The following is a 15,593-nucleotide window of genomic DNA, read 5'->3' as shown; positions in this document are numbered from 1 at the left end:
GACCTATGGCGAAAAATGCATAGTTTGAGGCTAGGGCTGTCCACGATCGCCAAAAAGCTAAATTTCAATTGTCCTATTTCGAATTCAAGAGACTGTGGATTGTCGTCCTTATTAGCGTAAAGGAAGTCACGCATACGCAATTCAAAATTGCATATTTTATCAATTGTCAATAGGTGTAGAGGGTATAATTCTCAGATATGTTTTCAATAGAGTTTTCAGATACACACTGATTTCAAGAAGGGTCCGACGTAGGCAGGAGGTAAATCTTGACAACAATTGACATCGAATACTTCTCAGGGAAGGCGAAAGTGTAAGGAATCGGCAGCTCCATGTTTCTTTGTTCCGAATAACGTGTGATGATTTGTATATCGTCACGGTATATTTCAAGAGAACGTGCTGCTGCTGATCCCTAACACTTCCGACATAGCGCCAAAGGATTTCGTGTTCACTGCTATCAAGGCTTATCGTTTGCCTACATTATACCAGTCATAAAGTCAGAAAATATCACAAAATTCGGTTTAAGTCATGTCTGGGAATTTCACTCTGCAGAGAATAATCTGTACACCCATTGTACATTAATGATATATGCATTTTTCAAACGCGTATGAGTGACTTCCTTTACGCTGATAAGGACCACCATCCACAGTCTCCCGAATTCGAAATAGGGCCTCTTGAAATTTGATTTTTTTTTTCGCGATTTTGGATAGCCCTACCCCTGAAACTATGCACTTTCCACCTTAGATCCATACGAACTTTTATCTCTTATTTTGATGTGAGGAAACATCTCTTAAAGTTTGTCGGTATAGTTCATTAACACCCTGTGTGTATATATACTAAAGACGCATTAGTGAAATAGCAGTTTCCTATGAGAACGTTAACCTGTGCCGACTTAACGACATAGTTACGAAATGACGTTTCCACATTGTAATATAATTTAGAAAGTCTAATCGTGATAACAGAGAAACGAAATTTCGCACGAATTAACTAGAGAAAAGAGGATACCTGTTTGTGTATTAAAGAAAATCACTGGATAAACAGTGTTACCAACCAAAGAGAAAGTTATGTTTTTTGTAAATCGAATGACCTAAATTGGATATCATCATTTGGAAGCAACAATGAAAATACAAACAAAAGGCATGGTAAACTTAAATCAGCGTTGCGAACTTTTCGAGAAATAAGGTAAAACATGTGTTAAAGGCAAATCCCGTTGGAGTAGGCAGATTAGACATTTTTTAAAACCCTGCTTCTTAGCTTTAACAGGGTAGCGAATAGCTCGGTCAGTACGTGACTCATCGATCTCACATAACCACGGTACTGCTTCTCATGCTCCACCGCCTTGTATTATAGCTTTTAAACGATACTGCTTGAATGACCCTTCCGAGTTACTCTATCTTTTCAAAACTGAAATTTTCTCCTCTGTTGATGGCAACATTGTTCAACGGACACTTCTAGACTTCGAGTCAGCAATATTTAATTTAAGATGTACAAAACGTTAGTACCTCAATCCCTATGTGCGCCAAGGAGTTTGCATTTATCACATATTTCCCGTCATTTCTCGAAAAGTTTCAAACACTGATCTGCATTTACCATCCCTTTTGTCTTTATTTTTATTGTTGCTTCAAATAATGATTTCCAATTTAGGTCATTCGATTTACAAAAACATAACTTTCTCTTAGGTTGGCAACACTGTTCTTCCGGTGATGTTCGTTAACACACAGACAGGTGTCCTCCTTTCTCTAACTGATTCTTGCAAAGTTTTGTTTCTCTGTGTCTTTCGGTTTCTCTGTTACAACGGTTAGACTTTCTAAATTATATTATAATGTGGAAACGTCATTCAATGACCTTGTCGTTAAGCCAGCACGGGTTAACTTTCTCATAGGGAGCTGCTATTTCACAAATGCGAGTTTACGATCACAGAGAATATATTTAGCGGGTGTACGTATTGCAACACGAAATTACCCTAAATAAGGGACACCCTAATCTCTCTCTCTCTCTCTCTCTCTCTCTATATATATATATATATATATATATATATATATATATATATAATAAAATTATTATTATTATAAGACATTCAAATACCGAATATACCGAATTCCAAGACGTCCGAGATATGGCTACCTTATTATAACATAGCACCATCCTTTTTTCCTACCCAACTATTTTCTTTTCTTCTAGATCAAATATATGCCAATAAATCACGGGTTTTGTTATTTCAAATGACAGATTCATATACCAAGTATAATCTCTAAGTTTCTAATCTCTAATTTAATTTCTAGTAATCGAATCGTATCCCTAACCTTTAGGAATTCGGAGATGTGGACATTTTGATATAATAATTGCTCTGCCTGTTTCTTCCCTTATCGGTATACTTTTCACAGGCTCTTCCTTTATGGTACCTTACTCAAAAATCTAATATCCTGTCGAAATATCAAGTTTCTAGCTTAATCAGCTTGCCTGGGCGTTGATAAGTCCTCGTTCACTTTAGACTTTTTTTACGTAGAGATTCAAGTGAAGTATTATTAATAGTTCGTTGATATACATGGAATTCCTGTTGATTCGTTGAAATCTACTAATTTCATTCTTCCCTTTCATATGGTTTAATATTTATGTTGACTGAAAAGATTATAGTATTTTGTGTATTTACATAAAAAAATGTACAATTGAACTTTCAGTATTGTTAGCAGTTGTCTATCTTAACAGGTTAGCTTTATTATTTTCTTTATACGTACAGTAACATTTTGAGTCTCAGTTTTAAAAAAATAGGAGCATTTCCGATTATTGAGAGGAACCTTGATCAAAATATGTTATAAGGAAATCTTGAATATGTATAACCACTAATTCATATTAAGGTAAGTAATTGTACATTGTTAATAAATTTATTTTACAAATTAAACACAGCTTCAAATTGGTATTTTCACAAACTGCACTATGATGAAGCACTTTTAAGGTATAATAAGACTAATAAATGGTTATTAAGCTAACAACAGATTTTCATAAATAACAAAAACTGAATTTTGAAATCGGAAAGAACAATTAATGTGGTGGTAACATCTCCATACGTAATATTGGTTAAAGTCAAAGATATTTCGTAATAAAAATCAACATTATCATAATTATACCAATCGTAATGTATTAAACGAAAACATAACTTTTTAGTTGTCTGAATGAAACATTATTAACTACTATCCTCATTTTGTTCGTCCAACTTCTGCATAATTAAGACTCACAACTAAACGTTATTAACCAGCGACATGTCAGGATCTTTTGTATAATAGGATACATCAAGAACATGTTATATTTGACCCACGCGTATTTCTAGTTACCAATGGAGTACTTAAAAAAAACACTATATTGGTTAAGTTTTGTTTATTTATCCATTTTGACATGCTATTTTTTTATTAGTAACGCTACTTAACTTCATCTAAGGGTCGCGGTGACTCAGTGGTATAGCATTCGCCTCTGGTGCATGGGGTCCCGGGTTCAAACCTGCTCCCGCCAAGTGAACTTTGTGGTGGACAAACACCGTGTGCGTGGGTTTCTTCGGGATTCTCCCGTTTCCCCTTACTATCTTCATTCCACCATTTCATTCATTGCCAAACATCACCGTCTCCTTTCGCCTAGCCGGCATAGTCGTGGGACGTAAAATTAAAAAAAAAAAAAAACATTAACTTTAACTGTTAACTTCAAAACTTAAATCTTGTGTCATATTAGTAACAAATTTTGTTTTATTCTTAAAATATTTCTTTTTCTTTTTGTTTATAAAATAATATGGATTATAATACAGGTATATTTCCTGCTGACTTAATTATTTTTTCGCAATTGTTTCATAAACTTATTTAATGCAATTGTTACAAATTTATTCAAATTATTATATTTTTCTGCTATTGTTAGCAATTATTGTTCCATTCCTCATTTATGCCTGTTGTTATTTTATTTGAATGTCGAATAATTTTGAATTGTAATAAATAAATAAATATTATGAGAAAGCAAAAATAAATAAATAAATAAATAAATACGGAAACGTAATTTGATATAGTCATGTTATACATGAAGCTCTGTTACTAATAAATTGATTGAAGTTTAAGATAAACTTTTAGACTAATTAAAATTTGTAACTTACACAAAACGATAAATGGTCAAAATGTCTCAACCTAGACAACCAGGATAATGTTTCAATTTCCAAAACAAATAAAAGACATATTTAAGATTTTTTTTTTTTTTTTTTTTTTTTTTAGAAAAGACTTCTGAACAGGTATATGAAGAATACCTAAACTTTTACAAGCGTTCGTAATAGTTGGTAAACACAAAAGTAAAATTTCTGAGAGTTCGAATCATTTTGATATTTTCTTTCCTTTCTGAGGATTAATTAAAAATTGCAAGAAAACTGTGATGTTAAATATACTATGTTACCGTTACATACCATTTATTTCTTCTATTGATCCAGCTTCTCCTCCGTACTCATTTGGGAGAATATGTTTCGGAATCATCTCTACCATTTTGCTGTAGTCCTTACCAATTATTTGAATCTACTGGTAATATCAAAGCATTAGACATGAATTGTAAATAATGTATATATGGAATATAAATATATGTATTTGGAGACTACTAGTAGACTGAGAGTCTGGTTATAAAAATGAAGAACATATGGGACATTGGGAACATGAGCATTTCTAAAATAATCAGTTTCTAAAATCATTTTCCTGATATACCTCTTAAGAGTTTCATTTTCACACATTTTTTGTATTTACTATACAAACTTAATTATAAATCATATTATACACACTGAGTGTTCACTGAATTGCGACCAACTACCTAATATTTTGTTGGTCCACCTTTTGCTCAGAGGACTGCCTGAATACGGCGCACAGGGGTCGGAAACTTGAAAAAAGCGAACAAAATAGTTTATTCCGAAACTATGGAAGATGATAGACGTCTCTCTATTGTTCTATACGTAGTTGTCCTTTTTAAATCGATTGCAACTACTGTGAAAGTGATTTGAAGAACCCCTGCTGCAATACGTGCTGTTATATATACAGAGTGGTCCAAAAGTGTGGAAACCCCTCGCATAAATGTCAAATACTGCAAAATATAACCAAAGGAACAATGTAAGGGAGTATTAAAAGTAAGAAGAAATTGAGGAGGACACAGAACAATGAAAGCCGCCATTTTGAAATCCACCATCGTGAATCATACATATAGTTTATAAGTTGAGAACCTAACATGTTGACGCCTTATGCGAATTGGACGTCGCTAGCAAGCACGAAGTTATGACAGGTGTTAATATGCATTCAAGAAGCGGTTACAGGTTCAACGTGCTCTCCCTGTGATTGTATGTGCAACTAATAAATAGACGGTGTAAATCAAATGTGTGTTAAGCCTTAGGATACAAAAATAAAGTTCGCGGTTTTGCACTCGCACCATCTCTGAAAAAAACACTAATACTTATTGGAATGTAATTTAGTTCAGGATTACGTTGTTTCGGTAATATTAAAAGATTCAGCATAGAATCTTGTATACTACTGCACTGACGTGTAATATACAGCAACTCCACATGACAGGTAGTTTATCACTGCAATATATATGATGGCTTTCACTACAACTTTGATTCAGGGATGAAGGGCAATCCAAATTACGTACCTGTCAATATGTCTTTTCACTTTGAAGGCTCAGATAAGAGATCTCGATTGCGACAACAACAACATTGCTAATCACGCATTTCCAGTTAGATAGGGCTGAGTCCTCCAGGAACACTTGGGTGCAGCTATTTCCAATACTCAACCTTTGTGCTACTCATGGACAACCAGATAAGCAAGGATAAGCTTAGACTGCAAAGCTAGTAACATCAGCGTAGGTAACACTAACACATCTATCATATTAATGATATGACAATAGATAACAAATAAAACTCTTAACCAAACACAAGTATTTGAGTCCAATGTTCTATCCAACCTCTTTCATCGACCTCTGAAACGATATAAATGACTAAACATGTCATATGATTTGGTTAATATTTTACTGATTTTTCGGCACTTTTATTTGTTCATGTTTACATGCATTTTATTGACATTTTATTAAAATATACCTATGTCCTGAAACTCTGGATTTGGAAGCAGGAGATATTCTTATAATCAAATATCAATATATTCATATGCTGCAAATTCATGAAATGTTCCTTAATCAAGCAACTACAGTCTTTGTTTAGTGGCACCGTGCATTGTCGTCCTGGAAAATGCTGTCTTCGTGTAGATATAAGTATTGCATTGTAGGGCGCACATGGTCTTCTAACACCTGCGGGTACGCAATGGATGTCTTATTGTGGTCCATGCACACGAACGGCCACAGTCCATGCTAACAGAAGCATTCCGAAACCATGCAGAGCCAACATCTGCTTATACAGTACGCATCATGTACGAAGGGTCGATAGTTTCGTGCTGTTGGCACCACACATGCACAAGCCCATCCGAAAGGAGTATCACAAACCGTGATTGATCGGACTCTATTCCAATAATCCAAGTATCATGTTCCTATACTCAAGTTGCTACGAAATAAGCGTCCACGAGTCGTAAGGATTGGGTGATGAGTGGCTCGTCTGCTGTAGAACTTCATGCGTGCAAGTGTAGGCCGTATAATTGTGTGGAATATGTGTGTTGTGCTTTTACTATTGTATTGGTCACGTAATTTCCGGACACTAATCATTCGTTTGGCTATAGTGAGCTGTTTGATGCGATGCTCGACACATATTACGAACGCCCTGCTGTTCCGTCTTTTGGAGTTCGTTACCGGATTTTCTTTCCAATCCTCGTACACCTTCTCTTCACAGGAACGAGTGCATCTGACTAGCATCGCTGTCTGGGTTATTGACGCACCTCTTACTCGGGTACCCCAATCATACCCTACTTGAATCCGGATAAATCCTGCTCCCTTCCGATTATAACAGTATGGTGTCTGCCAACATGAGCCTTGAGTGTGTTTTTTCTCCTCAATACTACCAGTCGGGGTAGTCATGTAAACAGCTCAGCTTCTTGTGTGGTGGGGTGATCGCAATTTAGTGAGCATCCAGTGTCCTTCTACTTATATATGATAACAGTTACAACAAAGGAAAAACCAATACAAATGTTGATGACTGTAGCACATTTGCATTTAATCTCCAACATCAGTTTTCACACAAAACTAATATTCGTTTTTCATATTTAATACTGAACAAAATTAATGGATAGTTGTTTATATATAAATGTAATAGGTGAAATTTAACTATATAATTGAAGTTAAATAATTATTAAAACTCCATTAAAGATCTTCAAGAATTTAACAAACAAATATTAATTCCATACATTTACATCAAACCTCAAACTTTTAATAATTTGCTGTCATTTCTGTCATTCCTTCAAAACAAGTGAATGGTAATTTTGTTAACATTTAATCTGATTTTGTTGTTCACATATTTCGATTCTCTACTACAGTATCCTATTAACAAATTAAGAATTCTCTTCGTAAAACATACAGAGTACTGATTGAGATTCTTCACCGTACAAACATCGCATGACGGATATGAGCGTAATTCTTCAGTCTTTCTCTTGAAACTATTTCCGAAAAGACTTTTATGTATTGAATTACATAAAAAATATTAAGCTTTAAGATATGTACGGGTTCAATCCCGATCGTAGTTCATATGGGTCGAGTCTCACAATAACATGTAAGTCCGCGTTTTGTAAGTATAACTTCGGTGATGAAACGTAAGTTAAAGTGAAACAACCCATTACAGCTAATCTCCAATAGCTTTGTAAAATCGCCTTCAACGGAAGGTATATTGGCTAGTTCGCGGGATATAGACTTGTAACACTCCAATTTGGACACGGCGCTTTGTATCTGAACGTGGAACTATTTGCTGCGGCCATTTTGAAACAGGCTTCCCCAAAATCAAAACAAATGTTTCGCTAAGCTGTTTGATTTTCCACGATTTATCAAAGAAGGTATCACTCCACCTATGTTGCCATTTGAAAAACTCACTTACAACTCCCTCCCCCCAAAATAGGGGCGAGGAAACCTCGTGTTTCACCCATTTTAATACCCCTCTGTATTGTATATTGACTCTTATCATTTTTCTTATTTGATGCATACATCGCTGGATATTAGCTTGTAACACTCAATGTTGACACACTCTGCATATGTATATGTATAGGCGTATATACAGACAAGAAACTTTAGTCACCAACACCTTGTAACCCTAGTATTGCGGACTTATTTATCGCTCGACATCATTGTTTCTATTGGAGGGAAAAAGCAAAAGCAAGAAAATAATGCAATTCCTCCTTGCAAGCTGTCAAGAATTCAACAACATGGCAACGGCAGATATAGATATTGGAGACCTTTTTTAACAGACCAGAAAAAAATAAAATCAAATCTTTGTTTTACGTCCCACGGTTATGCCGGTTAGGCTAAAAGAGACGGTGATTATGAGAAATGAATGAAATGGTGGAATTAAGAAAGGGGGAGGAAACGGGAGAACCCAGAGAAAACCCACAAGCACGGTGTTTGTCCACCACAAAGTCCACACGGCGCGATCTGGGATCGAAGAAAGAAACCCAAGCACCGGAGGTGAACGCTCGACCACTGAGCCACCGCGCCCCCTTCAACAGACCAGAGTTGCATAATATAGTCTACTCCGCTGATATCAGAGATCTTCACAGGACTGTTTCGAAACGGAATGACACCAATTCCGATTTTCAATTTTATTAACTTATAAAAACGCAGAGACATTCTGTCGGTATGATTTGAAGCCTTTTCAATATGAATCATGTCTTGGTTATACTGTATACCTGTTTTCATGTACATTACACAAGACTGGCACCTACAGTTAAACGTGGAATATGAACCACACGACTTTCTACCTCAATCCACCCAGGTCTCCTTAAAACACATTTGCTTCCCACACAATTATTAGGAAGCTAAGAAACTACTTATTAATATTTTTAAATCTAATTTTCAAATTCAGCCTGTGAAGTAAATTTAACCTGGAAGAGTCCGCAAGCAAGAACAGTACCTATAACAGAGGGAAAAGGACTAGAAAAAGCTGTCAAGGGTATATATGTCAAGGTAACATAACAGCATTTGCCTGGTGGAACTGAGGGAAATTCCTAGAAATTTCAGTTAGGATGGGCGAATTTCGTCGTAGAACCGAAATTTTACCGATTGTGAACCAATAACGCTAATCACTTGTATATAATCGCTCGTAATTCTTACTTCATATTCTTATATATCTGACACCGGTATTTTAATAAAATGGTATTACTAAAGGGATAAGAGGAAAACGAATGATTAAAGTATTTCTTTGATAACCAATACAATCGATACTTAAATAATGGTAAATGCACTTTATGAAATTATCAAACTTATGCTGTATATAGGAAAGCGTTCTGGTCTTCGCATTCACTCACTAAAGAAAATTCTCCCCATTGACACTAAATTAGCTCTTGTAAAATCTCTAATATTTCCTCACCTCGAATATTGTGATGTAGCTCTATCAGATTTAAATGAAGAATTAGTGTACCGGTTACAATTTATCCAAAATGCCTGCATACGGTGTGCTTATAATCTAAAACGATCTAATCATTTAACTCTATACTGTAGGGAGCTGGGCATTCTGAAACGTCATCTGTATCTACTCACCCTACTCTTTAAGACTTCGCGCTTTCAACAACCCTCCTACTTATTTCAACGATTGTAACCATTAAATGCTCACCAAGATCACGATACACGATCAGGTGTAAATAAACTCCTTTCTCTTTCCCTACATTCGTCGAAATATTACTCGAAATCGTTCTTTGCATCCACTATCTGTGAATTGAATGATGTTTCACCCAACATACGACAATCACAGTCAATCAATGCTTTCAAGAAGGCAGTTGAGCAGACCATCCATCTTAAATAGTAAATCTCTCGAGACTTATTGATAGCGGACAAAAATGCTGGTTTTATTCTTACCTTTCATATGTTTCTCGTATTCCTGAACTGTGGCTGAATATATTATGTGTTTATTAGTAATAAACTGTGTGTGTGTGGCGTGATTGTCAGTTTAGTTTCTGTTGTCATTTCAATGTGTGTGTGTGTGTTTTTTTTTAATTATTATTCTACCTAGTTTATATACTTAGTGTTATGATATTAATATTTATGTCTGCATGGTCAAGTGGAAGACAAGGCGTGATTAGTTTTAACCCGAGACAGGTAAACTACTTAAATTTTACGTGTACGAGTTGGAAGCACTGATGTGACGTAGCAGGAACTATGTGTAGAAATAAAAACTAAGATCGCGGGTTAATTGGCCTGATGTTCCGACGTGAATTACTTCTGTAGGTGTTATGTCCTCTGTACCAAACGATTGAGTGTAGAACCTTATACGTAAATTTGGCGTATGTTTACCTTTTAACGTAAAATCTTACACGTAAGTTTAGCGTGTATTTACCTTTAGCGTTAGTTTTCTTGCACGCATTTTTTACCATTATCATTCGTAAAGAATTATTTATTACTACAAAAATGAAGGAGTGTGGTACAATAAACAGCGGGAATCTATTTTAGGGATATTAGAGGAGACCTTAGACTCACACGTCAGAAGAAGGAAGATAACGTTGAATTTGATGTGAGATCAGAAGAAGCAGATGACTCCGACAAAGATCCAGACTACTATGCCAGTGAAAATGGTATTGAACATTTTGTGTCAGCAATATGAACTGTTGAATGTAAAACCACAAATCCAACCAAAGAAGCGGAAAGTTTCCAAATGTAGTAGAAACAAAATAGCAGTCTTGCCATGCATTCAAGAGAAGAATCTGGACAACATTAAACAGAGAGAGCAGTATATTTTAGAGATGAAAAGACAAATGAACTTCCATTTGACGAAAGGCAAGTGAAAGTTAGTGGTGTTACTGAATTGCTAGGAGAGAATGGTTTTCCTTGGAAGACAAATCCAATGACAGATTCAAGTGAGAAGATGCCAAGAAAGAACATGCCGTAACTGCAAAAAGCCAGTATGTGGTGAACATCAGATCAAAATGTGTCATAACTCTGTGTGATTTACGAACCAATCTCACATGTAATGTGAAAGAACTATCCAGTATGAATTCAATATTTCCTAGTAACAAAAATAATCAGTGATAGGCCTATATCTACACTTTCTCAGATGTTTGTTGTTAATAATGTTTATTTTGCTCTTCTTCTATGTACTTCTAAAAGATTTAAGATAACAGCAGCACCATAACTTAGATTTTTTCTGGGGGGCAAGCATTAATACGCGTATTTGGGCCCCCTAGAAAAAGTTGTTTTCTAAATCTTGGTCCCCCTCTCTTTCCTTTTTGTCGTACTCTTTATAGGCCCACCCAAGCCTGTGGTTGCTCCCACATGGCAAGGTCTACGGGGCGGTTACTTACGTCCTGGGCCTGTTCCATACTTGACAAATTAATTAAGGAGAAAATATTGAGAAATCTCAAAGCCATACGGATAAATATTATTTTTAGGACCCCTAAAATAGATATTTTTTACTGAAATGGGTCCACGACTCATTTTTGGTTTATTTACCTTTTTGTATAGTTTTGTTTATGCAATGTAGGGAACCTGTTTGATGCTTCATTTATAATATCATGTTCGTATCGTATATGGAGTAAGAAATATTTTGTTAAAATGGGATCCCTCGAACGGCGGGGAACTTCCCTAGGTTTCAGTTGTCGCACCCTGCCCCCACAAATTACGTCCCTGGATAATAATTGTGTTATAATATTATATAAACAATAAAACTTCAATTTCGGAACCTTGAGCAAAACAACAATAATAGTTTCTATATGAATCTTATATTTATATGTCATTATTTAGTGTGTACGTAAATATTACGTATGTTACGTTTAATTGGTTGATAGTGAAGTTTGCCTTTCTAGGGTTAACTTCGCCATGTAAAATAAGACTAAATAAATAAATAAAATGTTTCCTTAAGTAAATAAACATAGTTCAATCAAAGAGCTATATTTTCTACTTCCGAAACAAATTTGACAAGTTAGACCAAAAGTTGATTTTATTATTTGAAGAAAACTTGTGTTAATTTGGTATTTGACTAAACACAATGAACTAAATTTGGTTTCTAACACTTTTCCCAGTATCGTATTTCCTTCTAAATGTCAATGGAATTATTCTGTACGATATCATTTTGTACAGGTATAGGTGACAATTAGGATGACAAATTGTGTAACTTCAAATTGAAAAATTTTCAAGAGAGAACTTTGAGTTCAATATCTCATTTTTTTATCGTTGAAACCAAACACATAATAATGATGATTATTTTCTAATGCTGCAAGTAACAAAAAAAAAAAAAAAAAAAAAAAAAAAAAAGAGAGAGAAAAGTAAAGGAAAGGAAAGAAAAGTTCTCTTTGCGCGATTTGCATCAGATGTTGAATTTCAAAGTACTCTTCTGAAAATTGGCAAGTTTGGAGTTACCATTGTTTCGAAGCGGTCCAAATAGTATTTACACTTCAGCATAATTTAGAGACAAATGATATATTTTCGGAAAATAAAGAGATTGAATTAACATAAAATGTTGAGAAGACTCAGATTATTGACTAAAGAATGCCACAAAAATTTTGCTTCCGATATAAGCAGAAGACTTCCTATTAAATTTTGCGAATTACAAATTATGTATTTTAGTATAACTAGTATACAGGATTTGGCTACTATCAGTAGTTTGTTGTCAAAATACTTGTCATCTGTCTTAAATGACGTGCGGTGAACGTATATGAAACTTTTATTTATTATTATTATCATAGTATCAACAGAGAGTTTAGAAAAGTTTTTGAAACTAACTTTCTCATTTCCTTGTGTAACATACTACTCTGAATTTAAAACTACTATTTTTGTTTTAAAAAATCATCTCTGGTCTCAATAGGTCCTGTTTTGATTGATAGGAAGGAATACTGCCTCTTGATAGAGAATAACTTATTTATGAATATCTTTGGGAATATATTTTGGTAAAATGTCCTCCCTTTCATTATAGAAAGTATGAAGAATATGGGTGGTCTAAGAAATCCATATTATTATCATATTCGTATTTACTCGATGTATAAAAGGGACTTACCCTTCCTTGTAGTTTTTTAGGTAATAATCTTGAAAATAAATTTATAAAATTCATTAATCCTGGATAAGCATTGAGCACATAAAACTGCTTATATCTGGATGGATATCCTTCCTGAAAGTATAAAAGAAAGAGGATTCAAGAGCATAGGAGTTGATTTAATATGCCAAATGCAGTAATATACGAGTACTTGCCCAAATTTAAACTGCGATTCGGTATAAAACTAATGCACAAATCTTACACTTTGTTAAGTATCAAGATTTGGTACCTAGCAAATTGATTAGATAAAAAAGTGTAATAACATATTAGTAGGGTGGGGACACTTGGCGCAGTTTTTTTCCTACTGCGCATGCGCAAACCCTTGACGCTGATTGGCTGGCGCAGGTCACGTGACCCCGCCACGCCCCTTGACGCTGATTGGCCGGCCACGCCCCTTCACGCTAATTGGTCGGTGCGGGCCACGCCCCCAGCCACGCCCCTTGACGCTGATTGGCCACGCTCTTTTACGACCTCCTATCTACTGCGCTGACTGGCTGGCAGCTGACCCCCGCCGATTGGCTGGCGTCGAACCTCACCCCCTTGACGCTGATTGGCCGGCCACGCGCACGGTCCGCGCAGATCGACCGGCGCCGGATCACCGTCCACGCACATGTCACATAAGACTCGTTCCCTTTTATGCCCACTTTTAACATAGCAGATATTACAGAGACTACGAACACATAACGCAGCACATATTACATAAGACTCGTTCCCTTTCATGAGCACTCTTTTTAAACATAGCAGAGAATAATGGGGGAGTATTCGCCCTCCATTTTGAGACCAATTTTTTGACCTACTGCGCATATGCGCAAAACTGTTCCGATTCCGCCGGAGCAGAACTGCCGTTCTCTATATCAATGGTACCAGAACACACACACACAGCAGACCGTAGACTGTTCCGGTTTAGGAGCAGACTACGGCTATGCGCAGAAACATAAAATAAGACATAACACCCCCGTTCTCTTTTACGAGCACTTTATAGCAACATAATAGAGCAGAGAATAAAAAAAATAACAACACACACACACACACACACACACACACTTGATTGCTTATGCGCAGTAAAATTAAATTTCCAATTAATTACACATTGCACGCATGCGCAGAAAAAATACACTAGACTACAGACTGTTCCAGTTGCAGTGCTGGTTCCGGTTCAATAGAGCAGACTACGTGCAACAAGCAGGTCATAAAAGACTATGACCTATTTTCATCCCCTAAATAACATAGTATACACACACACACACTTGGTTGCGTATGCCAAATCCGATTTAGTACAAATAACACGCATGCGCAGAAACATTTACATTTCCGATTCGACCATGCTGGTAAAGAATACCACACTTATTTCTACCTGGGTCTTATAGTTTATGGGGATACGCCCTTTCTATGACAATTTTAACCGATTTGGATGAAACTCGGTATACAGGGGTTTTCGCCCATGTTGATTACGAATATTATATTTATTTTTTACCTGGGTCCTATAGTTCATGTGGGATACGCCCTTTCTATGATAATTTTAACCGATTTGGATAAAACTCGGCATATGGGGGTTTTCGACCACGCTGAGCACGAATATCATACTTATTTTTTTACCTGGGTCCTATAGTTTTTTGTGGCATACGCCCTTTCTATGACAAATTTAACCGATTTGGATGAAAGTCGGCATATGGGGTTTTCGGACATGCTGATTACCAATACCACACCTACTTTTACCGGGGTCTTATAGTTTATGAGGGATACGTCGTTTGTATGACACTTAAAACCTAATCACTCGAAAACGGCACCACATATTGAGATGGTGTTTCCAAATCTAATAATTGGTCATCAGGTACTACAAGTTCCATAATAATGACCATCGATGTCAAAAGTCAACATACTTAAAACCTAATCACTCGAAAACGGCACCACATATTGAGATGGTGTTTCCAAATCTAGTAATAGGTCATCAGGTACTACAAGTTCCAAAATAATGACTATCGAGGTCAAAGGTCAACATACTTAAAACCTAATAACTCTTAAATGGATCCACATATTGAAATGTTGTTTCCACATTTAGTAATTGGTCATCAGGTACTACAAGTTCCAAAATCATGACCATCGAGGTCAAAGGTCAACATACTTAAAACCTAATCACTCGGAAACTGAGGCAAATATTGAGATGCTGTTTCCAAATCTAGTAATACGTCATCAGCTACTACAAGTTCCAAAATAATGACTATCGAGGTCAAAGGTCAACATACTTAAAACCTAATCACTCGAAAACGGAGCCACATATTGAGATGGTGTTCCAAATCTAGTAATAGGTCATCAGGTACTACAAGTTCCATAATAATGACCATCGAGGTCAAAGGTCAACATACATAAAACCTAATCACTCGAAAACGGAGCCACATATTGAGGTCGTGTTTCCAAATTTTGGTAATTGGTCATCAGGTACTACAAG

The 15,593-nt window shown here is 35.8% G+C and overlaps 1 protein-coding gene across 2 annotated transcripts in view; it reads right to left on the bottom strand.

The window, feature by feature from the left end:
• Positions 1-15,593, bottom strand: part of LOC145691875 (retinol-binding protein pinta-like) — a 62,751-nt gene that overhangs the window by 3,059 nt on the left and 44,099 nt on the right. The window contains exons 5-6 of one of the 2 annotated variants that reach the window (XM_081767184.1): positions 13,112-13,222; positions 4,424-4,529 (exon numbers count right to left, since the gene is read on the bottom strand). In XM_081767184.1, the coding sequence (XP_081623310.1) occupies positions 4,424-4,529; positions 13,112-13,222 (217 nt within the window). The remainder of the gene's footprint in view (positions 1-4,423; positions 4,530-13,111; positions 13,223-15,593) is intronic. The other variant, XM_081767185.1, reaches the window with a different exon arrangement.

This window comes from Thermobia domestica, chromosome 8 (assembly GCF_964235325.1).
Source record: "Thermobia domestica chromosome 8, izTheDome1.hap1.1, whole genome shotgun sequence".
Classification (NCBI taxonomy): Eukaryota; Metazoa; Arthropoda; class Insecta; order Zygentoma; family Lepismatidae; genus Thermobia; species Thermobia domestica.
This window is presented reverse-complemented; position numbering and strand designations above follow the sequence as displayed.